The 17,001-nt window shown below is 38.3% G+C and overlaps 1 protein-coding gene across 6 annotated transcripts in view; it reads left to right on the top strand.

Moving 5' to 3' along the window:
* stard13b (StAR related lipid transfer domain containing 13b) overlaps positions 1-17,001 on the top strand; it is a 136,765-nt gene that overhangs the window by 77,157 nt on the left and 42,607 nt on the right. The window contains exon 1 of one of the 6 annotated variants that reach the window (XM_067450405.1): positions 7,416-7,803. The exons of the other annotated variants lie outside the window; for them this stretch is intronic. Within the exon in view, the coding sequence (XP_067306506.1) occupies positions 7,680-7,803 (124 nt within the window). The 5' untranslated portion in view covers positions 7,416-7,679. Of the gene's footprint in view, positions 1-7,415; positions 7,804-17,001 lie in introns of those variants that run through there. 6 annotated transcript variants of the gene reach the window in all.

Genomic DNA, 17,001 nt, shown 5'->3' on the forward strand with positions numbered 1-17,001 from the left:
TCAGCCGATGGACAGCTTGAGTGATTTCCATTAAACTGGTAATTTGCACATACAGAGGTACATACAGTGTGTTCTAGTGCACAAATCACAGCCTGCGTACATGCAAATTGGGTAAGAGGGCAGTGTGTGGTGTGTGTGTGGGTGTGTGTGTTATAATCCACTCTCTGCTAATGGAAGCCAGGTGGTGTGTGTGTGTGTGTGTGTGTGTGTGTGTGTGTGTGTGTGTGTGTGTGTGTGTGTGTGTGTGTGTGTGTGTGTGTGTGTGTGTGTGTGTGTGTGTGTGTGTGTGTGTGTGTGTGTGTGTGTGTGTGTAAATGTTTTCCCATAGACTTCTGTGGATGGTTGAATCCTAACAGATTCTGACTTGACTGCATTACATGCTTTGTCATACTTCTAGTTTGTAACAGTGAAACAATAGCATTCACAGACCCCCTCTGGCCCCTTCATGACGTTTGTGTGTGTAATTCTTTGGGCTCTGCATTATTTCACTAAATATAACACGCTCTGATCACAGAAATACAGTGGCTGTTAAATCTGCTACTAATTTTGTTTATTTGTTAATTGCTGATTCAGTTTTTTTGATTTTTCGTTCAGTTTGTTCCTTCAGTTAAAATTGCTAGCAAATATTAAACTACCTGTTACCGTTCGTTCATTTATTAATTCATTGTATCCATGTCGTGAATAGCAAATATTATAGTCACTGTAGATTCTTTTACCTTGTATTGATTAATTCCATTTGTTCACTTGTTTGTTCATTCAGTTTATTTGTTCTGTTTGTTTAGTCACATGGTTATTGCCAATATTATAGTAGCTATTGATTCTTTTACTATTTATTGATTCAGTTGTTCATTCAGTTCATTAATTCAGTTCATTCACAAATGGAGAGCTAATATTATTTATCATATTTATTATATAATTATGTTATTGTTCATTGACTCATTCATTGATCCAGTTGTTTGTTTGTTCATTTAGTTTATTAATTCTGTTCATTTTGTGCCGATCAAATATATGTTACATTTAGTTACTTTTCATTAATTTATTGATTCAGTTGTTTGTTTGTTCAGTTCATTCAATCTTTTTGTTCAGTCACAAGTGTCTAGCAATATGTATAATGGCTACTGGTTCTATTACTATTCAGTGATTTGGTTGTTTGTTTGTTTGTTCAGTCATTCGTCCTCTTGGTTCAGTCACAAGTGGCTAACAGATATTAAAGTAGTTCATTGATTCATTGATTATGTTGTTTGTTTGTTCATTTGGTTTATTTAATTCAATTATATTTTATTGTAACAGCAATTTAACGATTCTAAAGTTCCTAATGATGTTTTACACAATGAATCACATTCGCTCAGTGAACTATTGCTTCAAGGCCTCTCCTCCACCTAAAATCTAAAATCAGGTATAAATTACATTTGTGATTTTCTTTGGAAAACTGCAGCCCTGGCTTGGGAATATTTGCTCAGGAAATTTATAGTGCATGCATAAGATGGGCGAGTGTGAGTGGGAGAAAAGGGTAGTTGGAGGAGAATTCCACGCCTTGAACGCATTAAGCTGGGAAGCGTGATCCCCCCGGAGGATTCCTGGAGCCCGGCTTGAGACCTCACGGCCAAGTGAGTGGGCCAGTTGGAGCCCGACAAAAAAATCAGCTTCTCAACATCTGGGCTTTTTCTCAGTGCAGCTCAGTGGTCAGTCTGGAGCTCAAGTCACTGGGCTTGTAGCCAAACAAACAAGAGGTGCAAGAGAAGATCGCATGCGGTTTCATGTATAATTCATAGTGCAGATTAAATGAAACCACTTGCGGTGAATACATATTTTATTTAGATGTGTGGGAACCAACACAAGGCATGAGGTTAGTGACGATTAATTGTACTCAAGTTCTTTTCACCTAGTTTACACCTTAAAGTCAGCATGAAACGGAAGTTATGAGTCTTCTCTTCCCTATTGTGACATGCACTATAATGGCAAAAGTTTTGGGACGCCTGCCTTTACATGCACATTAATTTTAATGACATTCCATTCTTTATCTGTAGCTTTTAATATGGGGTTGACCCACCGTTTGCAGCTCTATCAGTTTCAGCTCTTCTGTGGAGGCTTTCCACAAGGTTAGGAGTGTGTTTATGGGAATTTTTGACCATTCTTCTACAAGCACATTTGTGAGGTCAGGCACTGATGTTGTACGTGAAGGTCTGGTTCACAGTATCAAGTTCCTCCACACCAAACTTGCTCATCCGTGTCTTTATGGACCTTGCGTTGTGCACTGGTGTGCAGTCATGTTGGAACAGGAACGGGCCATCCCCAAACTGTTCTCACAATAGTATAGCAAAAAATTCCTTTCACTAGTACTAAGGGGCCAAGCCCAAGCCTGAAAAACTACCCCACACATCCTAATCTCCCCTCCACCAAACTTTACACGTGGCACAATGCAATCAGGCAAGTACCATTCTCCTGGCTACTGCCAAACCCGGACTTGTCCATTGGATTGCTTTTTTTTTACGCTGCATCCAACACTTTGCATTGTACTTGGTGATGTAAGGCTTGAATGCAGCTACTCGGCCATTGAAACCCATTCCATTGAAGCTCTCTACGCAATGTTCTTGAGCTATTTTGAAGACCAAGAGGTCTGTAGCTATTGACTGCAAAAAGTTGGCGACTTCTGCGCATTGTGCACCTTTGCATGCACTGACCCTGCTCTGTAATTTTATGTGGCATACTACTTTGTGGCTGAGTTGTTGTTGTTCCCAATTGATTCCACTTTGTTACAATACCACTAACAGTTGACAGTGAAATATTTAGTAGTGAACAAATTTCACAAATGGACTTATTGCACAGTACCACACTAGAATTCACTGAGCTCCTGAGAGCGGCCAATTCTTTCACAAACATTTGTAGAAGTGTCTGCATGCCTGGGTTCTTGGTTTTATACACCTGTGGCCATGGAAGTGATTGGAACACCCAAATTCATTGATTTGGAGGGGTGTCCCAATACTTTTGGCAATATAGTGTATATCAGCGTGAAACGGATCTTCTTCTCGAACAAGAACAAATGTTGCGTGGGACATTATTTTGTCCATCTGGAATTGATTGGGTTATTGGACAGTTGTGATTTGCTGTGATATCATGTGAGTGACAGGTTGTCCTGCCCCTGCACCAGTTAAAAAAGTAGAAGGGGAAGTTATTTTGATTAAAGAATAAAGGAATAATACTATATTTAGATTTCATGGTGACATGGACATGGATTTTCATGGTTGAAGAGGAACAAAGTGCATTGTGTTTACATATGCAGCCTAAAGGGTCTGTTTGGAAAGAAGATAAGAACTTGATGGGTTCTTGCCAAAACAAGCATCCCCAGTGGGTTTGTGTGGACAGCCATTTTCATTCTGACAACCACTTCCTCCCTTACATCACTGCTTCCTGTGTGTATCCTCATTTAGTCTAGCCATAATAATCTTATTCTTGATATCAACAAATTTATGATGGAGAAAACGTCACAGCAAAAGGAATGATAGCACGGAGCCATGAACGTGGGGCTTCCTGTCAAAGGCTTTGATCAGGAACGTGACCTGCATGACCCCATTACTGAGCACAGGACCAGACAGCGACTAAAGGCTTGCGTTAAATAGGCTCAAATATTTTTAAACGAGGAATTTCGGCATCTGAATGTCCATGTGGTTTCAATTGCGTACCTCGACGCTGGTGAGAATGCAGAGACACCAGTTTACTGTGCAAATGTGCTGCCTGGCAGGAGTCCATCGAGTCATCTGTATGACATTCATATTCTCCCTGGCAAACGTTAAGGGTTTGCTCTGTAATTCTGTGAAACTAATTATTCAGTTAATTCATAGCACTCACAGATCCACATCTGGGCTGACTGATTTCTTTCACGGTATCCATTTCGATTTTAATCTCGAAGATCAGTTTATTTAATGAGACATTTGGAACGGTTATGAACATATCAAGTTGGATATAGTATAAGTTATGGTTTAATGCTCTCTGGTTATTGCATTGTATTGCTTGAAATGCAACGCGACCGCACAGAGAGGAGATGACATGTTCGGCATCTATTGCTTTGACAGCGAGGCCGAGAGTCATCAAGGTTGTACTGACCGCTAAGTTGGTATTTTGCTCCCCGGACAGGTTTTATAATGGAAAGCCTGCCCTGTACTGAAGTTTAAAGTGATGGGTCTCTCGAAGAGATCAGCTGCTGACAGACAAGAGATCAAGGGCTCAGAACAGCCAGCTGGAGCAGTGATGGAGTGAGACAGTTGCTGAGGTGGACAGACACAAGCTTACTTTGCTGAATTAAGAGGTCTCTGTGTTAGACAAATGAATCTGAGAATAGAAATCTGTCATTTAGGTGGTCTTCATTTTGTCTTGTGTTTCAAACCACTCTAATCTAGATATTGAAGTAAGTTAAGTAGGACTGTATTTGTGTATTTTAAAGGGGTGGTTCCGTGGTTTTTTTCAAGGCTTGGTTGTGTTTAGGGGGCATAGTATAACATGTCTTAATACTTTTTTTTTTGAAACGCTGTATTTTTCTTACATTTTATCTTTATTCCACATCGCTGTCTCTACTGTCCTTTGAACGGCTCGTTTGCGTCCTTCTTCTATGAAGCCCATCCCTCTGAAAAACGCAATGGTCTTAGATTGGTTAGATGGCCAAATGTAGTTTGATGTATTTTTATTGGCTGAAGTGCCAAGCACAGGTTGTCCAGAAACGCCACACCCCTTACCATTATGGGCAAAAGTCACATCTGCAGTGACTAGCAAGGGTTTATGATGTCACCAACCCAGGAAGAAGCTCGTTGTAGTCCAAACCGGACGTTTTTGTAGGCAATAAAATGACCTAACTTTAAAAGACAATATCTCCGTTTGCATTGAACTTTCAGCGCTGTAACTTTGCAGATACTGTTTATACTCAATCACCAACATTACACACTAACTAAAATTAATAAAGTGAAATCGCATGCAACCACCCCTTTAATAGAGGTGTATCAATCTATTTGACTCATATATCTTATCATATTGGCACAATTAAAATTTGGCCGAGCTCACCAATTCCTAGTCTTTTTTTTAAGTGGTCAGACGGTCATATCGCCAAGCCAGGCATTCCACTGCAGATCCCGCAAGAGGAGAAATGTTTGGCCCTAACCTTTGACCTTTTGACACATAAGCTGGGGCACAGCAGATGACCCCCATGTTCTCCCAGGAGGTTTTACCCATCAGATGACTCCATTAGTGAAAAAACTCAGGCGCATTAACACTCAATTTAAAGGGTTAGTTCACCCAAAAATAAAAATTCTGTCATTAATTACTTACCCTCATGTCATTCGACACCCGTAAGACCTCCGTTAATCTTAGGAACACAAATTAAGATATATTTGTTGAAATCCGGTGGCTCAGAAAGGCCTTCATTGACACCAATGTCATTTCCTCTCTCAAGACCTATAAAGGCACTAAAGACGTCGTTACAAAGCCCATCTCACTACAGTGATTCTACAATCATTTTATGAAGTGATGAGAATAGCTTGGGCCGATTTCAAAACAAAGTTTCGAACAGTTATGAATCAGCGTATCGATTCATGATTCGGACTGCTGAAATCACGACTTTGGCGATCCGAATCATGAATCGATACACTGATTCATAACATTCAAAACTTTGTTTTAAAATCGGCTCATAACTATATAAGTCATTATTTAAGTTGTTTTTTTGTGCACACATTTTTTTTAATAATGAGATGGACTTTTTAACGACGTCTTTAGTGCCTTTATGGGTCTTGAGAGAGGAAATGACATTGGTGTCAATGAAGGCCTTTCTGAGCCATCGGAATTCAACAAAAATATCTTAATTTGTGTTCTGAAGATGAACGGAGGTCTTACGGGTGTCGAACGACCTGAGGGTAAGTCATTAATGACAGAATTTTCATTTTTGGGTGAACTAAACCTTTAATAAAGGCCACACACCTCCCTACAGGCTGGCTGGTTAACACTGTTCCCTCTGATCTCAAAAGATAACAAATACTGCACTAGTGAGGCTAAACCTTATTCATTTCATAACTAATCCTGAATCCAGGATGAACAGACTCTGATGGCAATACGAGTTTAACTGTGTGCAGCAGTCATTTATGTGAAAGATATTCATTTCTCTTTTTGCCGTCGCCTAATTTTTCCATTCCAGACATCTCAGCTTGGATCAGCCCTTTACATTACAGACAGAAAACCTGTCAGACAAAGCAATCTCCTCTCTGTTATGATGATAATGCCATGCTGAGTCCAAAATGGAATCCATAGAGGCCCATAATTAAATGAGCCGTCAGTGTTCGGGTATGTCTACCCTTCCTCAGCATGACATTTTTTCTCTATTTCCTTCAGTTTTGTACAATTATTTGTATTTATGTTTTTAATCTAACATAGAAATAATGTTGTTATATTGTATTTATGAGACAGACTTTATATTAGGTGGCCTTAACTACTATGTACTCATTTGATACAATGCACTTATTGTGTACGTACACACTCTATAAAATGCTGGGTTAAAAAAAAATTATTTGAAAATGGACAAACCCAGAAATTGGGTGGTTTAAACCCAGTAAATGGACCCATTCAAACAACCCAATTTTTGGGTTTGTCCATTTTCAACCCAACTTCAGTTGTTTTTTAACCCAGCATTTTTAGAGTGCATGTTTTTACATTGTACTTACATTTAAAAAATACCTGCATGTAATTACGTCTGTAATTAATTTCTGTTACATTTGTTATTACACTGTTGGCACTTAGCTTACACCTAACCCTACCCTTAAACTGACCCATCCCTAACTCTTCCCGTATCCCACCTCAATATCAGCAGAAGTGTTTTGCAATACAATTTGAACAAAGTAAGAACATTGTAATTACTTTTCTTCTTTTTTTATGTAAGTAGGCTACATCGTACTTAAGACCACCTAATATAAAGTGGGGCCTATATATGTTCTGCATTGTATATGATATTTATTAAAATTCTCTGTAAAAAATGAAATTGATCAATAAATTATGACATTGTTTTAACTCATCAAAATAAGTTATTAAATTGAAATGACTTGTTTTTTAGGCTACTTAGAAATGTAGGGCATTGTAAATCAAATATTTTCCCTCAAATACATTTATAATATTTATTCATATTTTACAAATACAGCATTTTCCCTTTTTTTTTGGCTTGGCTTGGCTTGGTGGTGAGCTGTGAAATGAAGGTTTCCAGCAGTGAGAGTGATGAGAGAGAGAGAGAGAGAGAGAGAGAGAGAGAGAGAGAGAGAGAGAGAGAGAGAGAGAGAGAGAGAGAGAGAGAGAGAGAGAGAGAGAGAGAGAGAGAGAGAGAGAGAGAGAGAGAGAGAGAGAGAGAGAGAGAGAGAGATCATATGTTACAAGCTGAAGGAGAAACTTCAAACAAACCCACATCTGCTCTGCAACACACGGCGACTCCAGACAGCGGCTGCGCGTCTTTTACCAACGCGTGCCTTAAACTGGATTATTTCGGAGATTATCAACACATTTTATAGTGTCGCTATGCTTTTATTTTTTGGAAAAGTTTCCCGTTGCGGTTTGTGGCTGAGGGGCAGGTGAAGAAGAGCACACGGAGTCTCGCTGTCTTCGAGACATAACGGGAGTTCGCGCGCGAGCCACTGATTGATTATTATGAGCGCGGATTGACGATGACAGCGAAACGAAAGTCTCTCACACTGACACTCAGGCGATCGTTCAGTGAGCAGCTGAGAGAATCCACGTCCAAAGCTTGGGATTTATTGTGGAAAAGTGTCAGAGAGAGACGACTTGCAGGTTAGTGACACTGTAGTAAAAGTTCACGCGCCCTGAGTTGTAGCGTTCACGTGAAATGACAGCAATATGATGACGTGCACAACACGGGATTAAAAATAGTTTGCATTCATTTGCTGAATTCTGGTTATAGAGCAATGATGTTGAAGTTTAAAAAACATAACGGAGGTATTGGCCTTTGGAGATGTAGGGAGACCCGAGGCTAATCAAATATTTCCCAGGGTAGGTTTATTTTTGTCAGTGTCTGTACACAGAGAAAAAGGTGTCAAATTGTACCTTTAGGGATACAACATTGTCTCTGGGGCACATCTTTGTAACTTTTTTCTCCTAAAAAGTGCATATTAGTACAGTAGAGTAGCTACAAATGCGCAGGCTTACTACTATCCTTTTTGTGGTAAAACAGTTACAAAATGTCCATTTAAGAGTACTGCCCAGTGAAACTACTCCTAAAGGTTACATTTTCACACCCCTTTCCCTGTGTGTAGGCATATACCTTCAAATATTCGTTATTCTATTTTTTTTAAACCTATATCACCTAGGGTAAAAATATAAAGTTCGTTTAACATTGGGCACGTTGTCATAACCTATTCACAGCCTATTATAACACAAACATTGATTTGCCAAATCATTCATGGAGCAAGGTAACAACGTATAATAGTTTTAGCCAACAAATAGTGCTGTTAGTGAAAGGTAGCCTATAATAGTATAATATTTGACGCACATGTAAACATGCTCCGTTCTGAAAATAGCCTTATAAATATAGGCTACTACTTATAGGTCTACTAATATTTGTACAGCAACTTCATTTTATAGGCCTTACACCAGGAATTGGGGAGTTTTGCATCATCTATCTTCTACTGGCAGTAATTTTAGCATTTAATATTAGTGCATTTGTTCAAATGGAAATTTACTGGTAGACGTGTTAAATATTTTTAGAAACTACTATTTACTTCTGTTGACTTAAACGTCTAGTAATGTAGCCTATTCAGAACGTAGACAATGTTTGGCCACTAGATGTCAGCCAATGCAACGTGGTGCCTTAGCGGAAAACACTAACTAGTAATCATTTTTCACTTTTCTGTATGGTGGCGCGTCTGTTGGTTTAATTGGACAGTAATTAAAAACTCTGCCTATATTAGATCAAAATCTTTTAACAGTTTGTAAATTTGTCTTGTTCAAGGTTCTTTGTTTATATGGGCATGTGATCGTGCTGCCATGGGGATGGTGATGAAATATTGAGGCATTGTTGGCATGCTTATCACGTTTATTCCCATATATGTATTTCAGTGATGTGCTATGTAGGTGGCAGTCATGCGCACGATCTGGCCTGGCTGTTTATACACATGCCAAACAATGAGGAGCCCTTTGAGGCATGACGGTGGAAAGATCAGTGTGGCTCCCAAGAGGGGTATATTTCAGTCTGACTTGAGCCTCTATTAAAAGTTCAACCATGAAAGATAGTCAGGCAGTTTTGTCCTTCAAAACAAAGCTTATTGTTAGAGGCTTTAGACAAAATGAAATTGTACTTTTCAGTAGTATAGTCAATATAATTTAGAATATTTTTAATGAAGTCTCGTATGCTCACTAAAGCTGCATGTATTTGATTATAAATAAAGTAAAAACAGCGATATTGTAACAAATTAAGGATTTAAAATGTATTTTATTACAGTGATGGCAGTTGAATTTTCAGTTTCATTACTCCAGCCAGTGTCACATGATCCTTCAGAAATCATTATGATTTTCTGCTGTAGAAATATTTCTTATTATCAATGTTGAAAAGAGCTTTGCTGCTTAAAGGGACACACTGACTTTTTGGGACTTTAGCTTATTCACCGTATCCCCCAGAGTTAGATTTCCCATACATGCCATTCTCATCTCCATACATCTCATAACTCTGGGAGCCACATATTTAGACAGGAAAAGATTCTGACAGACAGGAAAAGCGGCCAGTTGATTATTGCTTTTTGTTATTATTGTGGTGTAATCTATTTTAGATAAATATATAACAAGTTTATCTCAAATAGCTTATACCACAATAATAAGCTAGAAAAAAAGTAGAAAAAAATGGTTAAAATAATAATACACCAGTTTCCATAAATTGCCCTCCAAAAGTAATAAGCACTGATCATTTCACAGACATAATTGATGTTACTAACCTTACAAAATTTGGCATTTATAGTGATTAGTTCTTTTTCAAAGTGAACGCTGTACCAACCTGGTATACCTTATTACTTTCTAGCAGACTCATTAAAAACTTGAAGTTGCATTTCAGTCAGCGTTTCCCATTTTTGCATACCATATCGGAGAATCAGTGGGCTATCTGTGAGTGTGCCATTCAAGACTAAAGCAGTACAGAAGAGTCCACTAGGTGGCGAAAAAATGTACTGCTCATGTGTCGAATGCGATCATCAGCACGCATCCTTGGTGTAGTATACTTTGAAAGACGTGCGGACAGGGCTGCGAGCGTGCATCCGGGCAGTAAGTAAAGTATGTCTAGGGTTTAAGGCATCATTCAAATCTCCTGACAAGCCATTTGCAAAAGAGACGCTTAAAGGTGCAATTCATTTTAGTGGCATCTAGTGGTGAGGTTGTGAATTGCAATCATTCAACTCTCACCTCTCCCTTTCGGATAAAGTTAAGAAGCTACGGGGGCCGACACAGGACAAAAATGTCGTCGTCGGAGACAGCAGAGAGTGACTAGCGCTCTGTACAGAAGTTTGTCCATTTAGGGCTACCGTAGAATCAGGATGGAGCAAAATGGCAATTTCACTGTAAGGGGACCCTCAGTGTATGGATATAGAAATGGCTCGTTCTAAAGTAATAAAAACATAACATTACATTTTGTAAGGTTTTTATACTCCACTCAAAACATTTATGTATATTACAGTATATTGCATTTCTGTCAATAGATCCTCATAAATACTTCACACTGCACCTTTAAACTAAAGGCAACAGCTATCATGGGCCATGGGAAAGATGGATTACAACAACTTTTAGCTCGTTTTGCACACCGTCCAGTCTGTGTTACCATATAAAGTTATGCTTAAAGAAAGGACCAGATTCCTTAAAGCAGAAGAAACTCATAAATGTGATGCAGCTTTGACATTTTCAATGGGAGTTTCAATCAAACCAGAATTCAGAGGAGACAGCAGAAACATTTCGTTGTCTGCCGTCTCTCCCTGCCTGGAGCGAATCGCAAGCACCTGCTGGTTTTATCTGGCATCCGCCCACATTCAGCGGCCCTTCCCAGAAACCCACAGAGTAAATATTATGCCGATAACTTTTCTTTCCATTGGCTGTGTTGATATCTTTGCTCTCTGTATGCCGAAGTTGTGGAGTCAGCATCCCAGACCGGAGTTTCTCAGCCAGGACGTTTTATTGGGAATCAGCTGTCATTCTGACAGTCTTCTCTTGTGGATAATCCTCATCTGACCTGATTGTGGAAGCCACAAAACTGTTTATTTTTGTTTCCATCAAAATGTAGCTATTAATTCATGAAGGTGTACAAATACAGTTACGCTTTCTTGGCAGATGCTTCTGGCTTCTGCCTCAGCTAGTGGAAAAATACACATATGAAGTACCAAGATGACTGTGAAGTAGCACCGTCTGTATAACATCCAAAAAAACATCCACTGCGCTGTTAAAAGATCTGAGGTTGAGATTTCTTTTATGCTGTTGCCATTGAGTTCAAACGTGTTGAGACAGCTCGGTTGAATATGGAGCAGTGGCTTCACTTTCTATCTTGGCTAAGGAATAACTTTGCGCATGAATACAAGAGTTGAGGGCCATCTGGGAGCTTTGATCTGCCGATGATGGGGAACTTGGTTTTGCTTCATTATAATTTTTTATGAATGATTTTTTTTTGTCATCAGAAAAAAAAAAAAAAAAAAACTTGTCTTATTTATATAGCAGGAAGAGAAGTGATAACCCCCTAGGGCTAACAGAACACAACCAACATAAATGTTTTACATTATGTTCTTAATGATAATAATTTAATGTAACAACATATAGGAATATCAGAAGGCCAAGTCCTGAATGTGGACGAGAGGAGGAGCTTGGGATGGTGGAGGGTAATTAGCTCCTGAGCAACACGATAAAGCTGCTTATAAACTGAATGGACCTCAGGGATATCGTGATAGGCGTTTTATTAGGATATACATGGATCAGCTGACAGTCAGCTGAAGGGCGCTTGACTGAAAGTGACCTGCCAGATCTAATGCTACACTTGATTCATTGATTGATTGTATAACTTTTCTTTGGTGTCTTGCTTTAGAGGCAGTCGTATGCAAATGCATTTGCCCATGTGACACCACAGATCCCACAATAACCAAACAAGCGTTTTTTGGAGCTTGATTAAATAAATGCTCTGCTTCTACTGGACACTTTAAGCTATGAAACTTGCAGGGTGTTTTAATGGTACAAAGACCTCATATGCAGTGTTGGAGAAAGTTACTTTTAAAAGTAATGCATTACAATATTGTGTTACTCCCTAAAAAGTAACTAATTGTTACTTAGTTACTTTTTGTAGAAAGTAATGTGTTACATTACTTTTGTTTAACTTTTTCTCACCTGGGATGGGCTTCCTCTTTTTTTTATTTTTTTTATTTATAACAACAGAAAAAGTTATATTTTTAGCAAAATTTAAAGGCCCTTTCGCACCAAAAGTGAAATGAATATGCCTCAGGCTGAAAGAAAGCTGTGCTGCCATTCAGGGTTGAAGAAGAATAGGATGCAGGAGAAGAAAGTTCAACACCCTTACTTCAGCAATATACTTTATTTTAAATTAATCAAATGTGATGTTTAGTCATTTTTGCTTGTTGGAATGGTTGAAGTCGATCATCAAAGGTCAGCAGCAAATGCAGCATTGGTTAATAAAGTGAGATTAAGTACATAAAGTATATTTGTTTCCTTTAATATATTAAAGTTGCATAATATTCTAAGATTGCATTTGTTCAGTCTGTTTTTCTCAGTCTGAGAGGAGTAAATGCCTGCTCACATTTATTCTAAAACTACAATTACCATCATGTTCGCACAGGGCACAACGCCTCTGCACTTACTCTTTTTTCTCAACATGAAGGCAGGAGAGCTGTCCATCGATAAATGGAAAAACTTAAAAACTTATTTGAAAAAGTAACTTGGATATTTTGTTGTAAATGTAAAAGTAATGTGTTACTTAACTAGTTACAAAAAGTAACTAAATATGTATCATACACATAAGAATAGTCTATTTTAAACAAATAATAGTAGGCCTAATAAGCCTTTACTGCATTCTATTGTGCCCCTTTATATGATAGAGAGAAGAGAGAGAGAGAGAGAGAGAGAGAGAGAGAGAGAGAGAGAGAGAGAGAGAGAGAGAGAGAGAGAGAGAGAGAGAGAGAGAGTATGTGGAATGTGCATTCTTTGGCGAGTGGTGAGGAGGGTCTGTTCTCTCCTCCACTTTTGCATACATTTATTCTGAGAGCTGTCAGACATTCATCTTTGGCTCCAGTATAGAGATGATGAGAGACTTGGCAGTGGCAAGCTTGGCTCTGAATATTGAGCTAAATCTGGCAAAGCACTCAGTCCTGCGTGAAAATGCTGTTTGATCTGTTTTCAATAACACATCTTCTCCTACATAAAGCTCAAATATGTTGGAGGAGTGACCATCTAAAGGGCAATCTTGGCTGGTTAATAAATGAATAAAGTCTGGATTTTTTCTCACTCAAAATAGTAGCCATAGGCGTAGTCACAAAAAACATGTCCTTATTGACGCTCGCTTCTAATTATTTGTTTGAATGATCTACACCAGCGGCAGTGCTTCACCAATATGCAAAACCATTAAAGATACCATTGTATGCCTATTGCCTATATAGACCAATTAAAGTGACTGAAATTATATGGCTTATAATTATTATAAGTGTATTTTGTTTTTCAGTCTGGCTCATTGTGCGGTGTCAGTGAAGTACATAGTACACACATTACCACTCATTTCCTCCAAATAAAACCAAGCTTGTGCCAAAACTGCAGTAGGCTGTCATTGATTGAAGGATTACTAAACACAAGCAATGAAATATTTAAAGCTTTTCATAGTTAATCATTTATTCAATGGAATATTATTGTGTGCTGTCCTGTTTTACACTCCTGCCCTGAATTTTATTAGTATCATTGCATTATTTATTCATTTGTATTAATGTTTTTATTTAGATTTTCAGTGTCCCATTCAATTTAACATTAATCAGCTGTGTGGTTAAGTGTGGAAAATGATTCACACCATTAGAGTCGGTCCATCACTCAAACTCCTGCTCAGGAAGTTACACCTGTAGTGAAAAGAGCACCTTTGTACATTATTAGAATAGCAAGTGTGCAAACTGTACCTTGTTTATAAGCTCAAGCTTTGGGTCAACATATGAGATCATTTTTAATGTAGCGACACAACCTGTGCAGAATGTCTTAAAACCGTTAGTGAGTAGAAAACACGAAAACATGAAAACTTTCCTGTGGTGAGGGGCGTAGGAGTGAGGGATAGGGGTAGTTTATGTATAAATAGCTGCAGGATTGCAGGCGCTGGTTGAATTGCGGTCTTTGTGTGATTTCTAGTATGGTTAGTGTGTGCCAGTCTGGGAGGGGGCACAGAATGTGTTTAACTTGGTGTCGTGCCCATTCGTACCCTGTTCATGTGTTTATGTGGTCGCTCGCAGGAGCGAAAGGCATATAACACATGCTAACAGTAACTGTATGCTGTTCTCCAATGCCTTAAGAGTGATGGAGTTTAGTCAACAGAGGGTGGAACTATTTTCAATTTGAAATGGAATCTATTTTCAGTCTGAAGACTTTGGTTCTTCCATGCAGCAATGGAACAGATGCTCTTGCAAACCTTCCATTCATTTATTTTCATAATTCAAAGAATTATGCAATTTTTCCTTAATTTTTTTTATTTGCACAAATTTGTATTTATTATGCTTTAACATAGCTAAACTCTGAGTACCGTACATTTTTTATTAATTACATATGTACACTACATGCATATTCAAGTACATTAGATTCATGCACACATGTGACTTGTTTAACTGCTTTATTGGTACTTACAAAGCAACTACTAGAAAGGAAATATACAGTTTCCTGCTGTTTACCTTTAATAACCATTCTCCTATATTGGTTCTTTATTTGTTTTAACCCACAGGCTTAATATTTATCCGTTTCTGGTCATAATTTGGAGACAATGAGCATATAAACTCTTGTGCCGTGCTACTTATATTTATAACGCAGTAAAAATGCCCCTCACTGCGAAAAAAAACCCCAGCCATCTGTGGATGAGAATCCGATACATATAGACTGGTGGGACGTTGTTCTGCTCCACTTCACATATGCTGAGTAAAAACTGAATTTTAGAATGACTGTTTAAAGGTCATTGCACATGCACAGTTTCGGTTTCAATCTAATCCAGTGTTTACATGTCCTCTCGATCGGATTAGAAATTGAATATACCACCCCTTTCAATCCAATCAAAATTTCATTCAGATCGATTAAGGTGTTTTCATGAAGGCTTTTCAGTCTGATTGAGCCTATTGTTGATTGAGTTATTTGGTTGCAGGTAAACGACCTGGCTGATGCTTCCTCATGAAGCATCATCACTTATGAAATATCAGCGAATGCGGAACGCATTAGAGATTGACTGCTCTGCCCTCATTATGATTGATAAAACAAATTATTATTTTTGATTTGTGTCCGATAACATTGATGCATATATATTTTTTTATTTCTACTTTTGACACAATAATAGTTAAAAGTATTAAAATAAAAATACGAAAAGTTATGTAATAGGCCCTTTTCACATTTCTGAGATTCTTCGAAGGGGAAGTCATCATAGTTAGGTAAACTTCTATTGCGGTGAACGAGAGACTACATAATTAATGTATTTCCTCAAACAGCAAAAGAAAAAGTCCACAATAGTGTTTTCACAACTTTCAAAAAGAGAAAATAGAATAGAATAGAATAGAATAGAATAGAATAGAATAGAATAGAATAGAATAGAATAGAATAGAATAGAATAGAATAGAATAGAATAGAATAGAACTAGTTTTTTTGTAACTTGATGCAGAGGTAATATAATACTAATACATACATTTATTGTTATTTATTTTTTTTATCTCTTTTTTTCTCTCATTTTTAATAATGCAAGTGGAGCTAAGAGCTAAGTGTGTTAACATGTTATTAATAACTCCCTTCTTAACTTATATGTCAGGAAATTCAGTCCAGGTGGTAAGTGCACATTATTACAGCAAAAAGAAAGATCTTTGTGTTTGACCTTATTTGAATGTGTGAAATGGCCTTTTTAGCATGAATGGCTGTTTCACAAGGTGAAACCTCACTGTGCTCAGGGCAAATAGGGGGTTGGGGATCAAGTTTACCAACAAGACACCCTTTTTTTAAACATCTACACCCAATTTAGTCCCTTCGGCTCTTTTAATTGAATATTGCAGAATTTATAATACGTCATAATAATACATTTTTTATCCATGTACATATTTGCTTTTAATTCTTGCGTCTTTCTAATCTTTAATCAAAATAACTTCCCCTCCTTCTTGCAGTGAGATCTCTTCTCTGATGATGCGTTTACTGGTGCGAGGGCGGGACAACCTGTCACTCACATGAGATCGGCCAATAGCAAACCACAATGATCCAATCAATTCCTCATAGACAAAATCAAGTCCCGTCCTACATTTTTTTTCTTTTTCAAGAAACTGTTTCACTTGACTATACATCACAAAAAGGAAGAAAAAACTATTGCAACTTTTAAGTTAATGGTCTATAAGACCAAACTTTTCTTTCTTTCTGCCACTTTTCCTTTCTCTTTCCCCAACTAACAAACTCCTCCTGTGCAAACTTGGCTCCTGAGTGGGGCTTCACAGCAATAGGCTTGTTCTTTTTAGTCTGGGTGGTTCTCTTAGCCACGCTGTTTTTCTTTTCCCCCTCCCACGGCCCCCTGCTCTCCAGCTTTCTCCACTCGCTCAGTTCACAGGCATTCCTCTGGTATTTATATTTCCCTCCTGAACGGAGCAGCCCTCGCACAGACCTTGAATTCAGCTCAGCCACAAGGCCTGCCCCGTCCGTCCTAGCTTCTCACTGGCTCACCTTTAGCCATGTGACTCGATCAGGGGGCGGGGCTGATAGCTGGCTCTCCTCCCAGGTTCTAGAGCGCTACGGGCTCACACATCTCACACG

This window comes from Pseudorasbora parva, chromosome 8 (genome assembly GCF_024679245.1).
Source record: "Pseudorasbora parva isolate DD20220531a chromosome 8, ASM2467924v1, whole genome shotgun sequence".
Taxonomy (NCBI): domain Eukaryota; kingdom Metazoa; phylum Chordata; class Actinopteri; order Cypriniformes; family Gobionidae; genus Pseudorasbora; species Pseudorasbora parva.